At 45.2% G+C, this 16,859-nt stretch overlaps 1 protein-coding gene across 1 annotated transcript in view; it reads right to left on the reverse strand.

Moving 5' to 3' along the window:
* Positions 1–16,859, reverse strand: part of wdr72 (WD repeat domain 72) — a 132,131-nt gene that overhangs the window by 85,994 nt on the left and 29,278 nt on the right. The window contains exon 12 of the mRNA XM_033050108.1: positions 14,244–14,439. Within this exon, the coding sequence (XP_032905999.1) occupies positions 14,244–14,439 (196 nt within the window). The remainder of the gene's footprint in view (positions 1–14,243; positions 14,440–16,859) is intronic.

The following is a 16,859-nucleotide window of genomic DNA, read 5'->3' on the forward strand; positions in this document are numbered from 1 at the left end:
AGCCAAACTTTAAAAGCTCTTTTGTTTAAACTAGCATACTGTACGTAATATTAGCACAGTTCCTTAATCCCTTCAGCACTCCCCAGAAAAAAAAAATCAGAAGTGGGACAAGCTTCAGGGAATGTGTGCTGAATATCATTATTGGGTGACAATGAAAACCGAGTTGATATATTTCAGGCCTTCCAACCCATGTCAATACTGCTGACACTGCAACTCAATCGCACAAAAGGACGTCTTGGATGGGGACCCTTCTTCAGACCGAAATTAGGGGGTGGCACGGCTGAAGAGCCGGAGGCGAGAAAAGACCTTGGCAATCTGGGCCGCCCACAAATGACCGCAGGCAGGGCGGTACCTGGTAGCTCCATTGTTGGCCGGGGTAGGGGTGTGATCTCAGGAGGCAAACAATGTGGAGAACTGTGGATCTGGTGAAATGACTAGGGTGGAGGAAGGGGGCAAAGTGGTCGGGAGATGGAAGGGAAGTCCAAGTAGAAGTGACATAAAATTGGAGAATTCAATGTTCATGCGGTTGGGTTGTAAACTGCTCAAGCAAAACATTAGGTGCCATACCGCTGGGTTATAAGCTACCCAAGCGAAACCTCCTATCTCACATATTGCTCTCCAAGTTCTCCAGAGATGCTGCCTGACCCCAGTGAGTTACTCCAGCACTTTGTGTCCTTTTGTGTAAAACAGCTCCTGCAGTATCTTGTTTTTGCCTTAATCACACGTCTGTTTAGTCGTTTCTGGATCTGGCTGTCCTACGCTGAAAAGCTCTTGGTAGAGCATCACTCAGCGATTTTTTAAACGCTATCCCACACCCTCTAGGGACAATTTTTACATTTACCAAGCCAAATTAACCTACAAACCTGCGCGTCTTTGGAGTGTGGGAGGAAACCGAAGATCTCGGAGTAAACCCACGCAGGTCACGGGGAGAACGTGCAAACTCCGTACAGACAGCACCCATGGTCGGGATCGAACCCGGGTCTCGGCCGCTGCCCTAGGAAGGAGATGAGGAGGAATTTCTTCAGCCAGAGGGTGGTGAATCTGTGGAATTCATAGCTACAGTAGGCTGGGGAGGCCAAGTCAATGGATATTAAAGGCACAGGTAGATCGATTCTTGATTAGTACAGAGGTGTCAGTGGTTGTGGGGGGAGGGCAGGAGAATGGGGTTAGGAGGGAGAGATAGATCAGCCATGATTGAATGGTGGGGTAGACCTGATGGGCCGAATGGCCTAAAATTCAGCTCCTATCACTTGGGAACTACGAGGGCAGAACCCGTGTCTCTGGCATTGCGAGGCATCAGCTCTGCCCTCTGGGCCACTCTGGGCCACTCTGGGCCACTCTGGTCCACTCTGGTCCACTCTGGGCCACGTTTTTTCTTGACAAGGAATTCTGGAAAAACTGATGCCCCTCAGGGTTGTCGTTACAAAGCAACAACTAATTTTCTGGAAGTGAAGAAATATTCAATCAATTTATTGTATTTCATTTTGTGTTCGCCTGACTTTTGAGTTTTGCAGACACAAAATGCCACAGTGTCCCAGCCCCTTACACACATCCACTCCGAGACAGTCATTACTCACTCCGGACTGTGTCGCTCACAAGCTATCTGGTCGGCATCAGTGGTGGAATTTCCATCATTTATATTATGATCACCTCTGACATACCCTTAGATTTTTAATTAAAACTATTCCTGAAGGCCACATAAAATACTATTCCACTATGAAATTAATTAAATGTTAAACAACTAATATGACATGCACCAGTTTGAGGAACATAAATGCACAACAGATAATATCCATGTTAAAATCGCTAGAAGTAGATTTCTCTGCTCAGCGTACACAGGGCAAGGCAATAAATCAAGACGAGTATTGACTAATGTAACTGGTTACATTACAAGATGTCACAGCTCTTAATTGGATGGGGGTAGAAAATCATCAAGGAGAATTTGCACAAATGACTCTCTGCACTCGATCTTGATAAACAGTTCGCAATGCTTTCAGGATAGGAACTGAACACACTACTTGGAAATGTTAATCTTTCAGTACTAGGACCCCTGTGTTGAAACACCATCCGTTTTGAAGGTTTAGTTTAGTTTAGTTTAGATGTACAGCGTGGAAACAGGCCCTTCGGCCCACCGAGGCCTCGCCGACTAGCGGGTTCCCGCACATTAACACGATCCTAATACCCCTGTCCCACTTAGGAAACCTGAACGGAAACCTCAGGAGACTTTGCGCCCCACCCAAGGTTTCCGTGCGGTTCCCGGAGGTTGCAGGTGGTTGCAGGTAGTTGAAGCAGGTAGGGAGACTGACAAAAACCTCCGGGAACCGCACGGAAAACTTGGGTGGGGCGCAAAGCCTCCAGAGGTTTCCGTTCTGGTTTCCTAATTGGGACAGGGGCATTACACACACGGGTGCTGGGAGGCAGCAGCACTACCAGCTGCACCACTGTAACGTGAATTCCATGAGTAAAAAGTGGTTGCTAAGAACCCACTGATGTATCAGTCACCAGCTCCTTTCAATCCCCTCCAAATCTAGCAAGAAAATAGATTTGTGCGTTCTTACACTATATGCTTATATTGCTAGGTTACATACACACCAAATGATATCAATAGAAAATCTTGCATTGCTGTTCCATCTTATCAAACCTTAACATTTTAAATTCTTCACAATAAATTATCTTGAAGAGCAGTTTTATTGTTGTAGCTCACAGTTCCACAGACAAAGTCCAATGTCCACTCTGGGGCAGTGGTGAATCAGACTGTACCCTAGTCCTAGCTAGACACAAAATGCTGGCGTAACTCATCGGGAAAGGCAGCATTTCTGGAGAGAAGGAATGGGTGGTGTTTCGGGTCGAGACACCTTCTTCGGACTCAAGTACTGAGTAATAAGCTGAGTACCCTAGCTTATGGAAGGACCGTTCAGAAGCCTAACAACAGAGGGGAAGATTTGTTTCCAAATCTTGGTGGTACATGCTTGCAAGCACCTGTCTGATGGGAGGGGGAGGAGGAGGAGGGAGGAATGATTGGGGTGGGACAACTCTTTGATTACGTTAACTTCAGGAGCGGCATAGTGGCGCAACAGTAAAGTTTCTGCCTTACAGCGCCAGAGACTTGGGTTTGATCCTGACTACAGGTGCTGTCTGCACAGAGTTTGTACGTTCTCCCTGTGACCATGTGGGTTTTCTCCGGGTGCTCCAGTTTCCTCCCACACTCCAATGACATACAGGTTTGTGGGTTAATTGGCTTCTGCATAATTGTAAATTGTCCCTACTGCGTAGGGTAGTACTAGTGCATGGGGTGACCGCTGGTCGACACAGACTCTGTGGGTCAAAGTTACCTGTTTCCACACTGCATCTCAAAAGCCTGCGTTTGGCCTATATTCCTCCAATCCTGTCCTATCCATGTACCTGTCCAAATGCTTCCTAAACTTAGCAATAATACCTGCCTCAATTACCTACTCCGGCAACTCGTTCCATACACCCACCACCATTTGTGTAAAAAGGTAACCCCTCAGGTTCTTATTAAATCTTTCCTCCCTCACCTTAAACCTTTACCCTCCAGTTCTCGATTCCCCTACCCTGGGACAAAAGACCGTATGCATTCACCCTATCTTTTCCCTCATTATGTTATACACCCAACCTCCTTCCTGCACTCCAAGGATTAAAGTCCTCGCCTGTCCAACCTCTCCCCTCAGCTCAGGCTCTTGTGTCCTGGCAACATCCACCTAAATGTTCCCTGTACTATCCACTGACATCCTCTCTGACACCCTCTCTCCCCTCTCTAGATATTTTTAAGGCAGAGATAGATAAATTCTTGATTAGTACGGGTGTCACAGTTTATGGGAAGGCAGGAAAATGGGGTTAGGAGGGAGTGATAGATCAGCCATGATTGAATGGTGGAGTAGACTTGATGGGCCAAATGGCCTAATTTTAACCCTATCACTTATGCCCTTATAGCTCTTCCACCTTATAACACCAAGATAGCATTGTTTTTTAGCAGACTAAAGCCCCTGTCCCACTTAGGAGACCTAAACAGCAACCTCTGGTGACCTTGCCCACCACCTAAGGTTTCCATGAGGTCCCCGGAGGTTTTGGTCACTCTCCCTAATGGTCGAAAGTGGTTTCCGCAGTGGTCGAGGCTTCATCTAGGCTGCTGCTATTTTTTCATCATGATTAAAACCGGCCTCGACTAAAAATAGGTTGGCGTTTTAAAAATTGATAATTTTTTTGTCGCAGGTCTAGTCGAAGCCGGTTTTCTTCAGAGTCGAGGAAGGTTTTCAACATATGCGTGGGAGGTGGTAGGAGGTTGTAGGTCACCTCGACCTTGATTTATTTTTTGGGTGTCGGGCAAGGTCACCAGAGGTTGCTGTTTAGGTCTCCTAAGTGGGACAGGGGCACAACAATACCTCTACTGACCTTTTATTTTTGCAAACTAGCAGCTCCAGCAATGCATTACACTATAATTGCCTGTCTTAAGTACTTAAACTCCAAATTATGATTTAATTCACCTGGCCCATTCATAAGAGAGCTCCCATAAGCCAACTAGTCTCAGGTGTGTAAAGTTCAGTCTCTGAGCAAATAATGCCACTCCTCCAAAATTCTTCCATGCCATACGTGTTAGTGGCATTTAAGATGCATTTGGACAGGCACATGGGCACGCAGGGAAATGCATTATGTGCAGGCAGATAAGTGGTGGTACAGTACAGACATTGTGGGCCGAAGGGCCAGTTGCTGTGATATACTGTTCTCTGCAAAGGAAGAAACTGCAGATGTTGGTTTACACCGAAGATAGACACAAAATGCTGGAGTAACTCAGCAGGACAGGCAATGGCTCTGTGGAATCCAGAGATTATCACCTGACTTGAGTTGCTGCCTGACCTGCGGAGTGTCTATCTGTATTCTTCTATGTTCCAGAACAGCATCTCATATTCCGCTTGGGCAGCTTACAGCCCAGTGGTATGATTTTTGATTTCTCTAACTTCAAGTCACCCTGGCATTCCCTCTCAATCCATCCCACCCCCACCAGCTTCTTGTTTTCACCCAGCAAACAGCTAACAATGGCCTGTTTCCTTTGTCATTGTCACTTTATTTTAAAAAAATGTCATTCATTGTTCTTTATCTCTCTACGTCATCGTCTATATCTCTCGTTTCCCTTTTTCCTAACTAGTCTGGAAGGGTCTTGACCCTAAACGTCACCCATTCCTTCTCTCCAGGGATGCTGCCTGTCCTGCTGAGTTACTGCAGCTTTTTGTGTCTATCTATGTTCTATGATACAGCAGTTCTTTGCTTATCACACTGTGGAGTTTACACTTTGCTGCACCCATTTTCCTTTCAAGTTAGAACAATCAATTATTCCCATTGCAACAGAGAAATAAACCATTCCAGAACTTCAGTATTCCTCTGTTGAGAAAAATAAACATCCTGATTATCATTGTACTCTTTGGAACCCTCACTGGTAATTGGAAAATTTAATGATCACTGCCTTGCAATTTATTCCCGATCAGTCATATGTGCACGATGTAATCTCTTCCATTTCCAAACATCGGTTTTAGTTTAGTTTAATTTAGAGATACAGCGCGGAAACAGGCCTTTCAGCCCATCGAGTCCATGCCGACCAGCGATCCCCGCATACTAACACTATCCTACACACACTATGTTCAAGTTCAAGTTCACATCTATTTGTCACATGCACCAGTTAAGGTACAGTGTAAATGAGTCACCATGCAACCATACAATCAAAAAGGACACAATACATAATAGAATTTAACATAAACATCCACCACACAGTGGAATCAACGTCCTTCACTGTGATGGAAGGCAGTAACGTTCCGTCAATCTTTATCCTTTCTTATAACCATATAACCATATACCAATTACAGCACGGAAACAGGCCATCTCGGCCCTTCTAGTCCGTGCCGAACACTTATTCTCCCCTAGTCCCATCTACCTGCACTCAGACCATAACCCTCCATTCCTTTCCCGTCCATATACCTATCCAATTTATTTTTAAATGATAAAATCGAACCTGCCTCCACCACTTCCACTGGAAGCTCATTCCACACAGCTACCACTCTCTGAGTAAAGAAGTTCCCACTCATGTTACCCCTAAACTTCTGTCCCTTAATTCTCAAGTCATGTCCTCTTGTTTGAATCTTCCCTACTCTCAGTGGGAAAAGCTTGTCCACGTCAACTCTGTCTATCCCTCTCATCATTTCTTCACCTGTGGTTGGCGGTAATGAACTCACCGTAGTTTATGGTATGGCTGGATGGTGATCACACATTTCACTGTGCCAACTGGCACATGTGACAAACAAATGCATCTTGTATCTTGTAGTTGCAAGGCTCAAATCCTTCAATGTGTGTAAGGATATGCTGCACATGTTTTACAACACAGTGGTTGCAAGTGTTATTTTCTACGCTGTTGTCTGCTGGGGCAACAGCATTAGTGCAAAAAACAATAGGAAGCTGGTCAAACTGGTTAAACGAGCTAGCTCAGTGCTGGAGGGGAGAGTAGGCTCTGGGATGGATGTGCTTGAGAGGCGTATGAGGCACAAGGTGCAGGTCATCCTGAAAAACCCCGGGCATCCCCTCCATGTAATTCTGGAGAGTCAAAAGAGCACTCGGAACAACAACCGGCTCCTCTCCCTGCCCTGTAGAACGGAGCGGTTCAGGAGATCCTTCACCCCTGCAGCCATTAGATTTTATAATTCGGACCGCTAGGCTGTAGGGGGATGCATTTTGCAATTATTAATTTTTAACTGTTAATTATTGGTCTTTTTAAGTATTTATTGCTCTCAGGTAGTGTCCACATTGTATTCTATGTATTTTCTGTCTGCGTTCGTTTTGAATCTGTGGGTTTGTTGGTTGGGAGCTTCTGGACATCTGAATTTCCCTGAGGGGATCAATAAAGTATTTATTATTATTATTATTATTATTGCCGCTACTGATCGCCTGATGTACAAGCCCTCTTGTTGGGATGGTCGAAACTCTGACGTCGGGATGGATCGGAACTAGAGACAATTTTACTCAGTCAATTAACCCACAAACCAGTATGTCTTTGAGGCGTGGGAGGAAAGCTGAGCACCTGGAGAAAACCCACGCAGGTCACGGTGAACGTACAAACTCTGTACAGACGGCACCCGTAGTCAGGATCGAACCCTTGGTGCTGTACGGCAGCAACTCTACCATTAGCGCCCTATTGTATTGAAGTAATTGTAGGTGCTTTTGACCACAGACTTTCTGAGCACACATGCCCATGAGGTAATAAAAGAAGCATTAACGAGCTGCAGGTGTGATGTGGAATGCAAAGCTACATCTATCATTTTTATATATAAAACACTTTTCGATACTGGCAGCCTTTCCTTGTTCTAAAACAGCATTTGTGGTTGGAATGAGGGATTGGAACTAACGCCCAAACCCCTGTTTCAAATCCCAAAGTAATGAAAGTTAGAGAAGTCCAAAAACGCATTGACATATGCACTAAATTATAACGGAGTATTACAGAGAGCTGACCTCGAATGCTTGTCATCTGGCTAAACTAATGATCAGAAGAGAGGGCAAATTCATTCTTTCATAGACCTCACTTAGGCTTAGTGTGACCTTGTGTAACATTTCGGCCTGACACTTTTATTGATTAGATCTAGCAGCTAATGCACTGAGCAGAGCTGTACCTGGTGCCTTCCTCGGGCATTTTCCCTCGACATCTTAATTTAAACTGCTCTTGCTGAAACACCAGCGAAGAACAAAAGAATTGGAGTGGCCCAACATGGCCAGTGCGACTCACAAAGAGTGCATTATTGTTTGCTGCTTTCATAAATCATAAAGGCCGCTGAACATGAGCACCTTATATACCTACACTACCCACCCCTTCACACCGATTCAGCCTCCGTCTGACTATAAATGAGCCTCTGAAGGAAAGCTTGCAAGAATAGCAGAGGGAGAAACTACGAAGTATAGGAAGGAACTGCAGATGCTGGTTTTACACCGAAGGTAGACACAAAATGCTGGAGTAACTCAGCGGGACAGGCAGCATCTCTGGAGAGAAGGGATGGGTGACGTTTCGGGTCGAGACCCTTCTTCAGACCCGAAACATCACCCATTCCTTCTATCCAGAGATGCTGCCTGTCCCGCTGAGTTACTCCAGCTTTTTGTGTCAATCTTCCGTAGTGCCGCAAGAATTAGTTCCCGACTCTACAACTGTTCACTATTTTGGTGAGTGTGGGTATGAAGGGCTTGTTTCCACTCTGCCTCACTTATATCTCACTTCAATAGCTTACAACCCAATGGTATGAACATTGAATTCTGCAATTTTCGGTAACAAAGGTGGTGCAGCGGTAGAGTTGCTGCCTTACAGCGCCAGTCACCCGGGTTCGATCCTGACGACGGATGCTGTTCGTACAGAATTTGTACGTTCTCCCCGTGGGCTTTTTCCGGGATCTCCAGTTTCCTCCAACACTCCAAGGACGCACAGGTTTGTAAGCTAATTGGCTTGGTATAATTTTAATTGCCCCTAATGTGTGTAGGATAGTGTTAAGGGTCCTGTCCCACTGTACGAGGTAACTCAAGAGCCCTCCCGAGTTTAAAAAAAAAACAAACTCGTGGTAAGCGCGTAGAATGTACGTAGCGGGTACGTCGGAGCTCGGGACGTCTCTTAGCGGCTCGTATCGCTAACGGCAGGTACTCGGGAAACGCGGTAAGCTCGGGAAGACGCGTGAAGATTTTTCATGTTGAAAAATGTCTACGAGAGCCCCGAGTACCTACGAGCGGCTATTACCGTAATTCTCCGAGTTCGAATCAGGGGAGAACTCTTGAATTACCTCGAACAGTGGGACAGGCCCTTTAGTGTGCGGGGATCTCTGGTTGGCACAGACTCGGTGGGCCGAAAGGCCTGTATCCGCGCAGTATCTCTAAACAAAACTAAACTAAATCTTCACCCCTCCTTTTCTTCCCCTCCCTTCTCTCTGCCCCATCAGGTGATCATCCATTCCTCCCACTATCCCACTCCTCTACCCAATCCCTCACCACCCATTCCCCAAAATTCCTTCCTCCAGCTTCACATTTCACTCCTTTCCTTATGTGATACCCTTTCATCTTTTTTTTCCTTTGTTCGCCCATTTGCCAATCACCTCCCATCCCGAAATGTTGCCAAAACACATTCTCCAGAGATGCTGCCTGACTTGCTGAGTTACTCCAGCACTTTGTGTCTTCTTGTAAACCAGCATCTGCAGTTGCTTGTGTATACACCTATCACTTCCAGGCCATGTCCCATCCTCACTTATTTTCCAGCTTCGACCCTCTATTACAACCAGTCTGAATAAATAACCCAATCCAAAACGTTGCCTATCCATGTCTTCCAGAGATGCTGCCTGACTCGTGGAGTTACTCCAGCACTTTGTGGTTTCATCTCTCGGGTCAATGGGGAAAGAAAAAGCCATTTATGTAGCATCTGGTCATCCTAAGAGTTCTCTGAATGAAATTCTCAGCCAACGAATTGCTATTGTTTTGAAGTATTTTGACTATTCTCTGATCCATAATGAGCACATATTTAGCAGGGTTATCATGCAAGGCCCTGGAAAAAAAGGTGATTTTAATAGAAACACAACAAAATGGGGAAACTGAAAATGGTGGAAACATTCAACTATTCATATGACATCTGTGAAGAGCAACAGTTTCTTCTCCCTATATGCTTTGACGCCCTTACTAATCAAGAACCTATCAACCTCTGCATTAAAAGTACCCAATGGTTTGGCCAACACAGCCATCGGTGGCAATAAATTCCACAGATTCACCCCCCTCTGGCAAAAGAAAGTCCTTCTCATGGACCCTGTGCAGGCAGAGATTAGTTTAACTCAGTCTGAAGAAGGGTCTGGACCCGAAACGTCACCCATTCCTTCTCTCCAGAGATGCTGCCTGACCTGCTGAGTTATAGCCCTGTTCCACGGTACGAGTTCATTCCAAGAGCTCTCCCGAGTTTAAAAAAAATCGAACTCGTGGTAAGCATGGAGCATGAACGTAGCGGGTACGTCGGAGCTCGGGGACGTCTCTTAGCGGCTCGTAACGCTAACAGCAGGTAAGCACGGGAAGACTAGTGAAGATATTTCAACATGTTGAAAAATGTTCACGAGAGCCCCGAGTGGACATTACCGTAAATCTCCGAGTTCGAATCAGGGCAAACTCGGGAGAGCTCTTGGAATGAACTCGTACCGTGGGACAGGGCTTTAACTCCAGTATTTTGTGTCTATCTTCGGTTTAAACCAACATCTGCCGTTCCTTCCTACACATTAGTTTTTGGGCAAGGCCATCGTGGGCTAAAGGACTTGTTCTTGCGCTGTGCTGTTCAATGTCCTAATGTTATCAAGCCCTGCTTCTTGATCGTTACCAATTCGAATTATTTCTCAATCGATGGCCAAGCCTTCACCTGGCAATAATGAAATTCCCTCCCTGAACCTCTTCACTGATCTAACTTGCTTCCTTCCTTCAGGATCCTGCCACCAGGACCACTTTAGGTCACTCTCCATCTGAAGAAGGGTCGCAACCCGAAATGTCACCTATTCATTTTCTCCAGAGAAGCTGTCTGACTTGCTGAGTTACTCTAGCTTTTTGTGTCTACCTACACTTTAGGCCATTGGCCTTACTATCTCCTTAATATCTTAATATCTTATGGGGTTGGACAGGCTAGGGGTCACAGATGTGGCCCTTGTGGCTAAAGGGAGATTGTTCCCGATGTTGGGGAAGTCCAGAACTAGGGGTCACAGTTTAAGGATAAGAGGGAAGTCTTTTAGGACCGAGATGAGAAAATCATTTTTTACACAGAGAGTGGTGAATCTGTGGAATTCTCTGCCACAGAAGGTAGTTGAGGCCAGTTCATAGCCTATATTTAACAGGGAGTTAGATGTGGCCCTTGTGGCTAAAGGGATCAGGGGGTATGGAGAGAAGGCAGGGATGGGATACTGAGTTGGATGATCAGCCATGATCATATCGATTGGCGGTGCAGGCTCGAAGGGCCGAATGGCCTACTCCTGCACCTATTTTCTATATTTCTATGTTTACGTGACTCGGTGTCAAAACATGTTAATATTTCCCTGAAGACCCATCTAATCTTTCCCCCACAACAAAGACATCGTGGAAATGCAAGCTTTCGTTGCAAAATTCAGAAAAGTGATTTCAGAATGTTACGACTGTAATCATAGGAGACAAGAAAACCAATACACTGTGGTGGTGTCACAGATAAGCTAAATTCAATCATTATCTAACAACCCTTCTACATTTTTGCATTTCACATACAAAATTGTCTTCTGCAAACAAAACCTCAAGCTTTTGTTTTGAAAGCAGTGAATAAAATATTTCACTAGGTGGTGTGTAGGGCTGGGAAACAATCAGATTTTTTCATAGTTACAGATTTCTTTAAAAAAACAAAGGAATACAGTTATTCTCAGATATAAAAAACATCCTGTACTCTGATACGCATGAAGGTCCTAGATATTAAAGCCTTTGTTTACCAGATTGCTGCTGCCTATTCAACGGTTTAATGGGGCATTATTGTCACTCGTGCAAATGCAGAGTGAAGTCCTTTATGCCCCTGTCCCACTTAGGAAACCTGAATGGAAACCTCTGGAGACTTTGCGCCCCACCCAAGATTTCTGTGCGGTTCCCGGAGGTTGCAGGTGGTTGCCGGAGGTTGCAGGTAGTGGAAGCAGGCAGGGAGACTGACAAAAACCTCTGGGAACCACACAGAAACCTTGGGTGGGGCGCAAAGTTTCCAGAGGTTTCCGTTCAGGTTTCCTAAGTGGGACAGGGGCATTACTTACACACAGTCCAGTAGAGTATTGCCATCACTAAGCGCAGTCCGGTTAGTAATAGTCCACTGAGCCCGCACGCAAGAGACGCCCTAGAGGTTTTTAATTACTCCATTCTTGGCTTCATTTACAAGACATGTTTTAGTTTAGTTCAGATTTAGTTTAGCTCAGAGATACAGCTTGGAAACAGGCCCTTCGGCCCGCCGAGTCCGCGCTGACCATCGATCACCTTGTTCACACAGGTTCTATGTAATCGCACTTTCGCATCCGATCCTCGCCTCCTCAGCGCACACTTGGGGCAGTTTACAGAGGAGCCCATTAGACCGCGAACCCGCAAGTCTTTCGGATGTGGGAGGAAACCGGAGCACCTGGAGGAAACCCACGCGGCCAATGGGAGAACGTGCAAACTCCACACAGACAACATCCGCGGACAGGATCAAACCCTGGACTCTGGAGCTATAAGGCTCATGTAGTGCGTTCTAGACTGATCGTCCTGCTATTTTCTGAAGAAGGATCCTGGCCTGAAACGTCACCTATCTCTTCCCTCTGCAGGTGCTGCCCAACCCGCTGGGTTCCTCCAGCACTTTGTATTTTGCGCACGATTCCGGCATCTGCAGTTCCTTGAATCTCCATCCTGCTCTTATAAGGTCAGAAGGTAAGAAGTGATAGGAGCAGAATTAGGCCATTCGGCCCATCAAGTCTACTCCACCATTCAATCATGGCTGATCTATCTCTCCCACCTAACCCAATTCTCCTGCCTTCTCCCCATAACCCTTGAACACCACACAACACTAACCTCAGCAACTATGATCATCTATTGAGTGTGTGTAGTTCTCTAATGCCTGTGCATCGTGCTTTGCTCTATCATGGTGACCTAATATTACTGATATTAGTTGATTGTATAATTTGATTATGGTGTATTATCAGTATGTTATTGCATTTACTGGTCTATTAAGCTGCAGCACGTAAGAATTTCATTGTTCTGTCGTATACAGTATATACATGGCAATGACACTCTGTTGATTCTTGACAATATTTAAATGTTGGCAGTATTTCACATTGTCACATCAGCATTCAGAGGCGGAGGGAATTAGCCAGTCCCTCCATACTTCAAAGTTGTACCAAATCCCAAGAAAATTAAGTCTCCTCACACCAGCCGGCTTCAAACAGAAATTGCGGTGAAAAGCTGAGATTTTAAAATCCCCAGCTCTGTTTCATCGAATCCCCGATGGACTTGTCAGTTCCATTGCTACAAACCTCCTCCAGGCCTGTAATCCTTTGAGATTTCTACCTTCCTCCAATTCTGGCCTCTTCTGCATCTCTGGTTGTCGTGACTACTTCACATGCAGCAGCTTGTTCCGAAGCCTTGGCCCTAAGCTCTGGAATTTCCTCCTTAACCCTCTTTACCTCATCATCAATTTCCCTCCCTTAAGATGTTTGTTAAAAATGTCTTCGACTGGGCAATCGATCACCGCGTGCTAACATCTTAGAACGTGGCTCAACGTCAAAGGTTTTTAAATGGTGTTCCTGTGAAGGACATTTGGAACATTTTACAACATAAGAGATGTTATATAAATTGAAATTGCTGTTGTTGAATAAAGATTGAGAGTCTCTGACTCAAGAGTGGAATATGAATGCTCAACGGGAGAGAGACTGACAGACAGGAGTTGTTTTCTCTGTAGTATGTATATGGTTATCAATATTGCCAGCTCCAAATAAGTGTTAATAGCCCACAGCATATTAATTACTCTGCTGATAAACGCACAGGAAATTAACGTGAAGGAAGCAACTGCAGATGCTGCGTTTACACCGAAGATAGACACAAACTGATGGAGAAACTCAGCAGGTCAGGCAGCATCTCTGAATAGAAGGAATGGGTGACGCTTTGGGTCGAGACTGAAGTCTGAAGAAGGGTCTCGACCCAGAAGGTCACCCATTCCTTCTATGTAGGGATGCTGCCTGTCCCGTTGAGTTCCTTCAGTATTTGTGTCAATCACAGCAAATTGGAGGAACAGCATCTCATATTTCGCTTGGGCAGTTTACAACCCAGTGATATGTATATTGATTTCTCTAACTTCAATTAACCCTTACGCTCCCTCTCTCTCCATCCGTCTCCCACCCAAGTTGCAAAAAGGTTCCTGATCTCACCTAGCAAACAGCTAACAACAGCCTATTCCCTTTATCAAAGTTACTGTTTTGCATATCTTTCATTAATTTGTTCTATATCTCTCTACATCACTATCTATATCTCTCATTCCCCTTTCCCCTGACTAGTCTGAAGAAGGGTCTCGACCCGAAACATCACCCATTCCTTCTCTCCAGAGATGCTGCCTGTCCCGATGAGTTACTCTAGCATTTTGTGTCTATCACAGGAAATTAATAATGTATCGTAAGGAAACATTCTTCGAGAGATTTTGCAAGGTATATAAGAGTGTTTGGGCGATATTTGCTTACCTGTCTCGATGTCCCAGACATAGACGGCTCCATCTATACACTCCACTATCAGGAGAGCCTCTGCCGGACGCCACTTTATTATCTGCACTGGTGACAGATGCTTCCTTGCATGCATCAGACATGTTCGACATTGGAGGCTCAGCAGTGCCACAGAGTTATCATTTGCCACACAGCAAATGGCCTGGTGCATCTCTGGCTGTTGGAAGAAAATGAACGGCACCATTAATCCACGGCATCATCCATTAATCCATCCAAGATTGAATGGCGGAGGAGACTTGATGGGCCGAAGGGCCTAACTCTGCCTCTGTAACTCGTGGTTAGTTCCTCTTTAAATGCAAGTCAATAGCAAACAGATGTTCCCATCTCACACGTAGGTAAGTGATGAAGCGTTATAGAGGCATAGGGTCACACAGCACGCAAACAGGCACTTCGGCCCAACTCATCCATGCCAACTGAGATGCTCCATCTAAGTTAGTCCAATTTGCCCATATTTGGCCCATATCCTAAATCTTTCCCATCCATGCACTTGTCAGTGTCTTTTAAGTGTTATACCTGCGTCAACCACATTCTCTGGCAGCTGATTCCATACTCCTACCCTCTTTGTGTAAAAAGGTTGCCCCTCAGATTCCTATTAAAATTTTCCTCTCTCACTTTCAATCTATGCTGGTTTAGAATCTTGATTTCCTGACTCTGAGTAAAAGACTCTGCATTCACCCGATCTATTCCCCTCATGATTTTGTACACCTCTATAAGATCACCCCTCAGTTTCCTGTGCTCTATAGAATAAAACCCTACCCTGGCCTGGCCTCCCATTATATATATTGTGCTTTATTTGGAAAGAAAATGTACTAATAAATTACCTGCTGACAAAAACAGGAGAGATTTAAATCCTATAAATCCTGAGGAAAGTCATTCTTGCCATAGAGGGAGTACAGAGAAGGTTCACCAGACTGATTCCTGGGATGTCAGGACTTTCATATGAAGAAAGACTGGATAGACTCGGTTTGTACTCGATAGAATTTAGAAGATTGAGGGGGGATCTTATAGAAACTTACAAAATTCTTAAGCGGTTGGACAAGCTAGATGCAGGAAGATTGTTCCCGATGTTGGGGAAGTCCAGAACAAGGGGTCACAGTTTAAGGATAAGGGGGAAATCTTTTAGGACCGAGATGACGAAAACATTTTTCACACAGAGAGTGGTGAATCACTGGAATTCTCTGCCACAGAAGGTAGTTGAGGCCAGTTCATTGGCTATATTTAAGAGGGAGTTAGATGTGGCCCTTGTGGCTAAATGGGTCAGGGGGTATGGAGAGAAGGCAGGCACAGGATACTGAGTTGGATGATCAGCCATGATCATATCGAATGGCGGTGCAGGCTCGAAGGGCCGAATGGCCTACTCCTGCACCTATTTTCTATGTTTCTATGTTTCTATGTATTGTCTATGTACAGTAATGCGCCTTGAGTATTAGAAAGGTGCTATATAAATCCCATCCATTATTATTATTATTAGTAATGCTGCAATAAGAAGGATCAATATCATGATAACTATGGAACAAATGGACTGTTATGAACACTATTCTGATTCACTAAATCCCCTCAAGGAGAGAAATAGAAGTGGTACATTATGCTTGCATCTGAACAATGGTCCTGATCCAAAACATCGCCTATACATGCCCTCCAGAGATGCTGCCTGACCTGTTGGGTTAATCCAGCTACACAAGATTCCAGCACGATTCCTTGTGTCTCCATAGTTGATTCTTAACTGTACCCTACCTTTTCATACCTCTAGTTTCCCTCTCCCCTGACTCTCAGTCTGAAGAAAGGTCTCGACCCGAAACTTCACCTATTCCTTTTCTCCAGAGATGCTGCCTGACCTGCGGAGTTACTCCAGCATTTTGTGTCTATCTTCGTTGTAAACCAGCATCTGCAGTTCCTTCCTACGCCTGAAATATCCTTGTGCAGGAGGGAACTGCACGGAGTTTGTACGTTCTCACCGTGACCTGCGTGGGTTTTCCCCGAGATCTTCGGTTTCCTCCCGCGCTCCAAAGACGTGCAGGTTTCTAAGTTAATTGGCTTGGTAGAAATGTAAAATAATTGTTCCCAGTGTGTGTAACCTAGTGTTAATGTGCGGGGGTCGCTGGTCGGTGAGCCGGAGTGTCTGGTTCTGCACTGTATCTCTAAACTAAACTAAACTAAACTTAACTGCAGATGCTGGTTTGCACCAAAGAAAGACACAAAATGCTGGAGTAACTCAGTGGGTCAGGCAGCATCTCTGGAGAGAAGGAATAGGTGAAGTTTTGGGTCAAAACCCTTGTTCAGATCCTGCATGCTAATCAGTTAGGGACCAGTTAGGAATGAAAAATATGTGCATGGCTCATCAGCAAAGCTCACCAATTGATGTATACAAACCTGATCAAAAATAGCAGAGAGGAGGCAACGGTATCAGTTCAAACATATTCCTTGTTAATAAAGGAAATCCCCATTAGGATGAACACCTCCTCCATGGCTTACATGGCTTACAAGACCTACAAGACTTGGGGCGGAACAGTGGAGCAGTGGTAGAGTTGCTGCCGTATAATGCCAGAGACCCGGGTTCCATGCTGTCTGTATGGAGTT

Source organism: Amblyraja radiata, chromosome 34, assembly GCF_010909765.2.
Source record: "Amblyraja radiata isolate CabotCenter1 chromosome 34, sAmbRad1.1.pri, whole genome shotgun sequence".
NCBI classification, from domain to species: Eukaryota; Metazoa; Chordata; class Chondrichthyes; order Rajiformes; family Rajidae; genus Amblyraja; species Amblyraja radiata.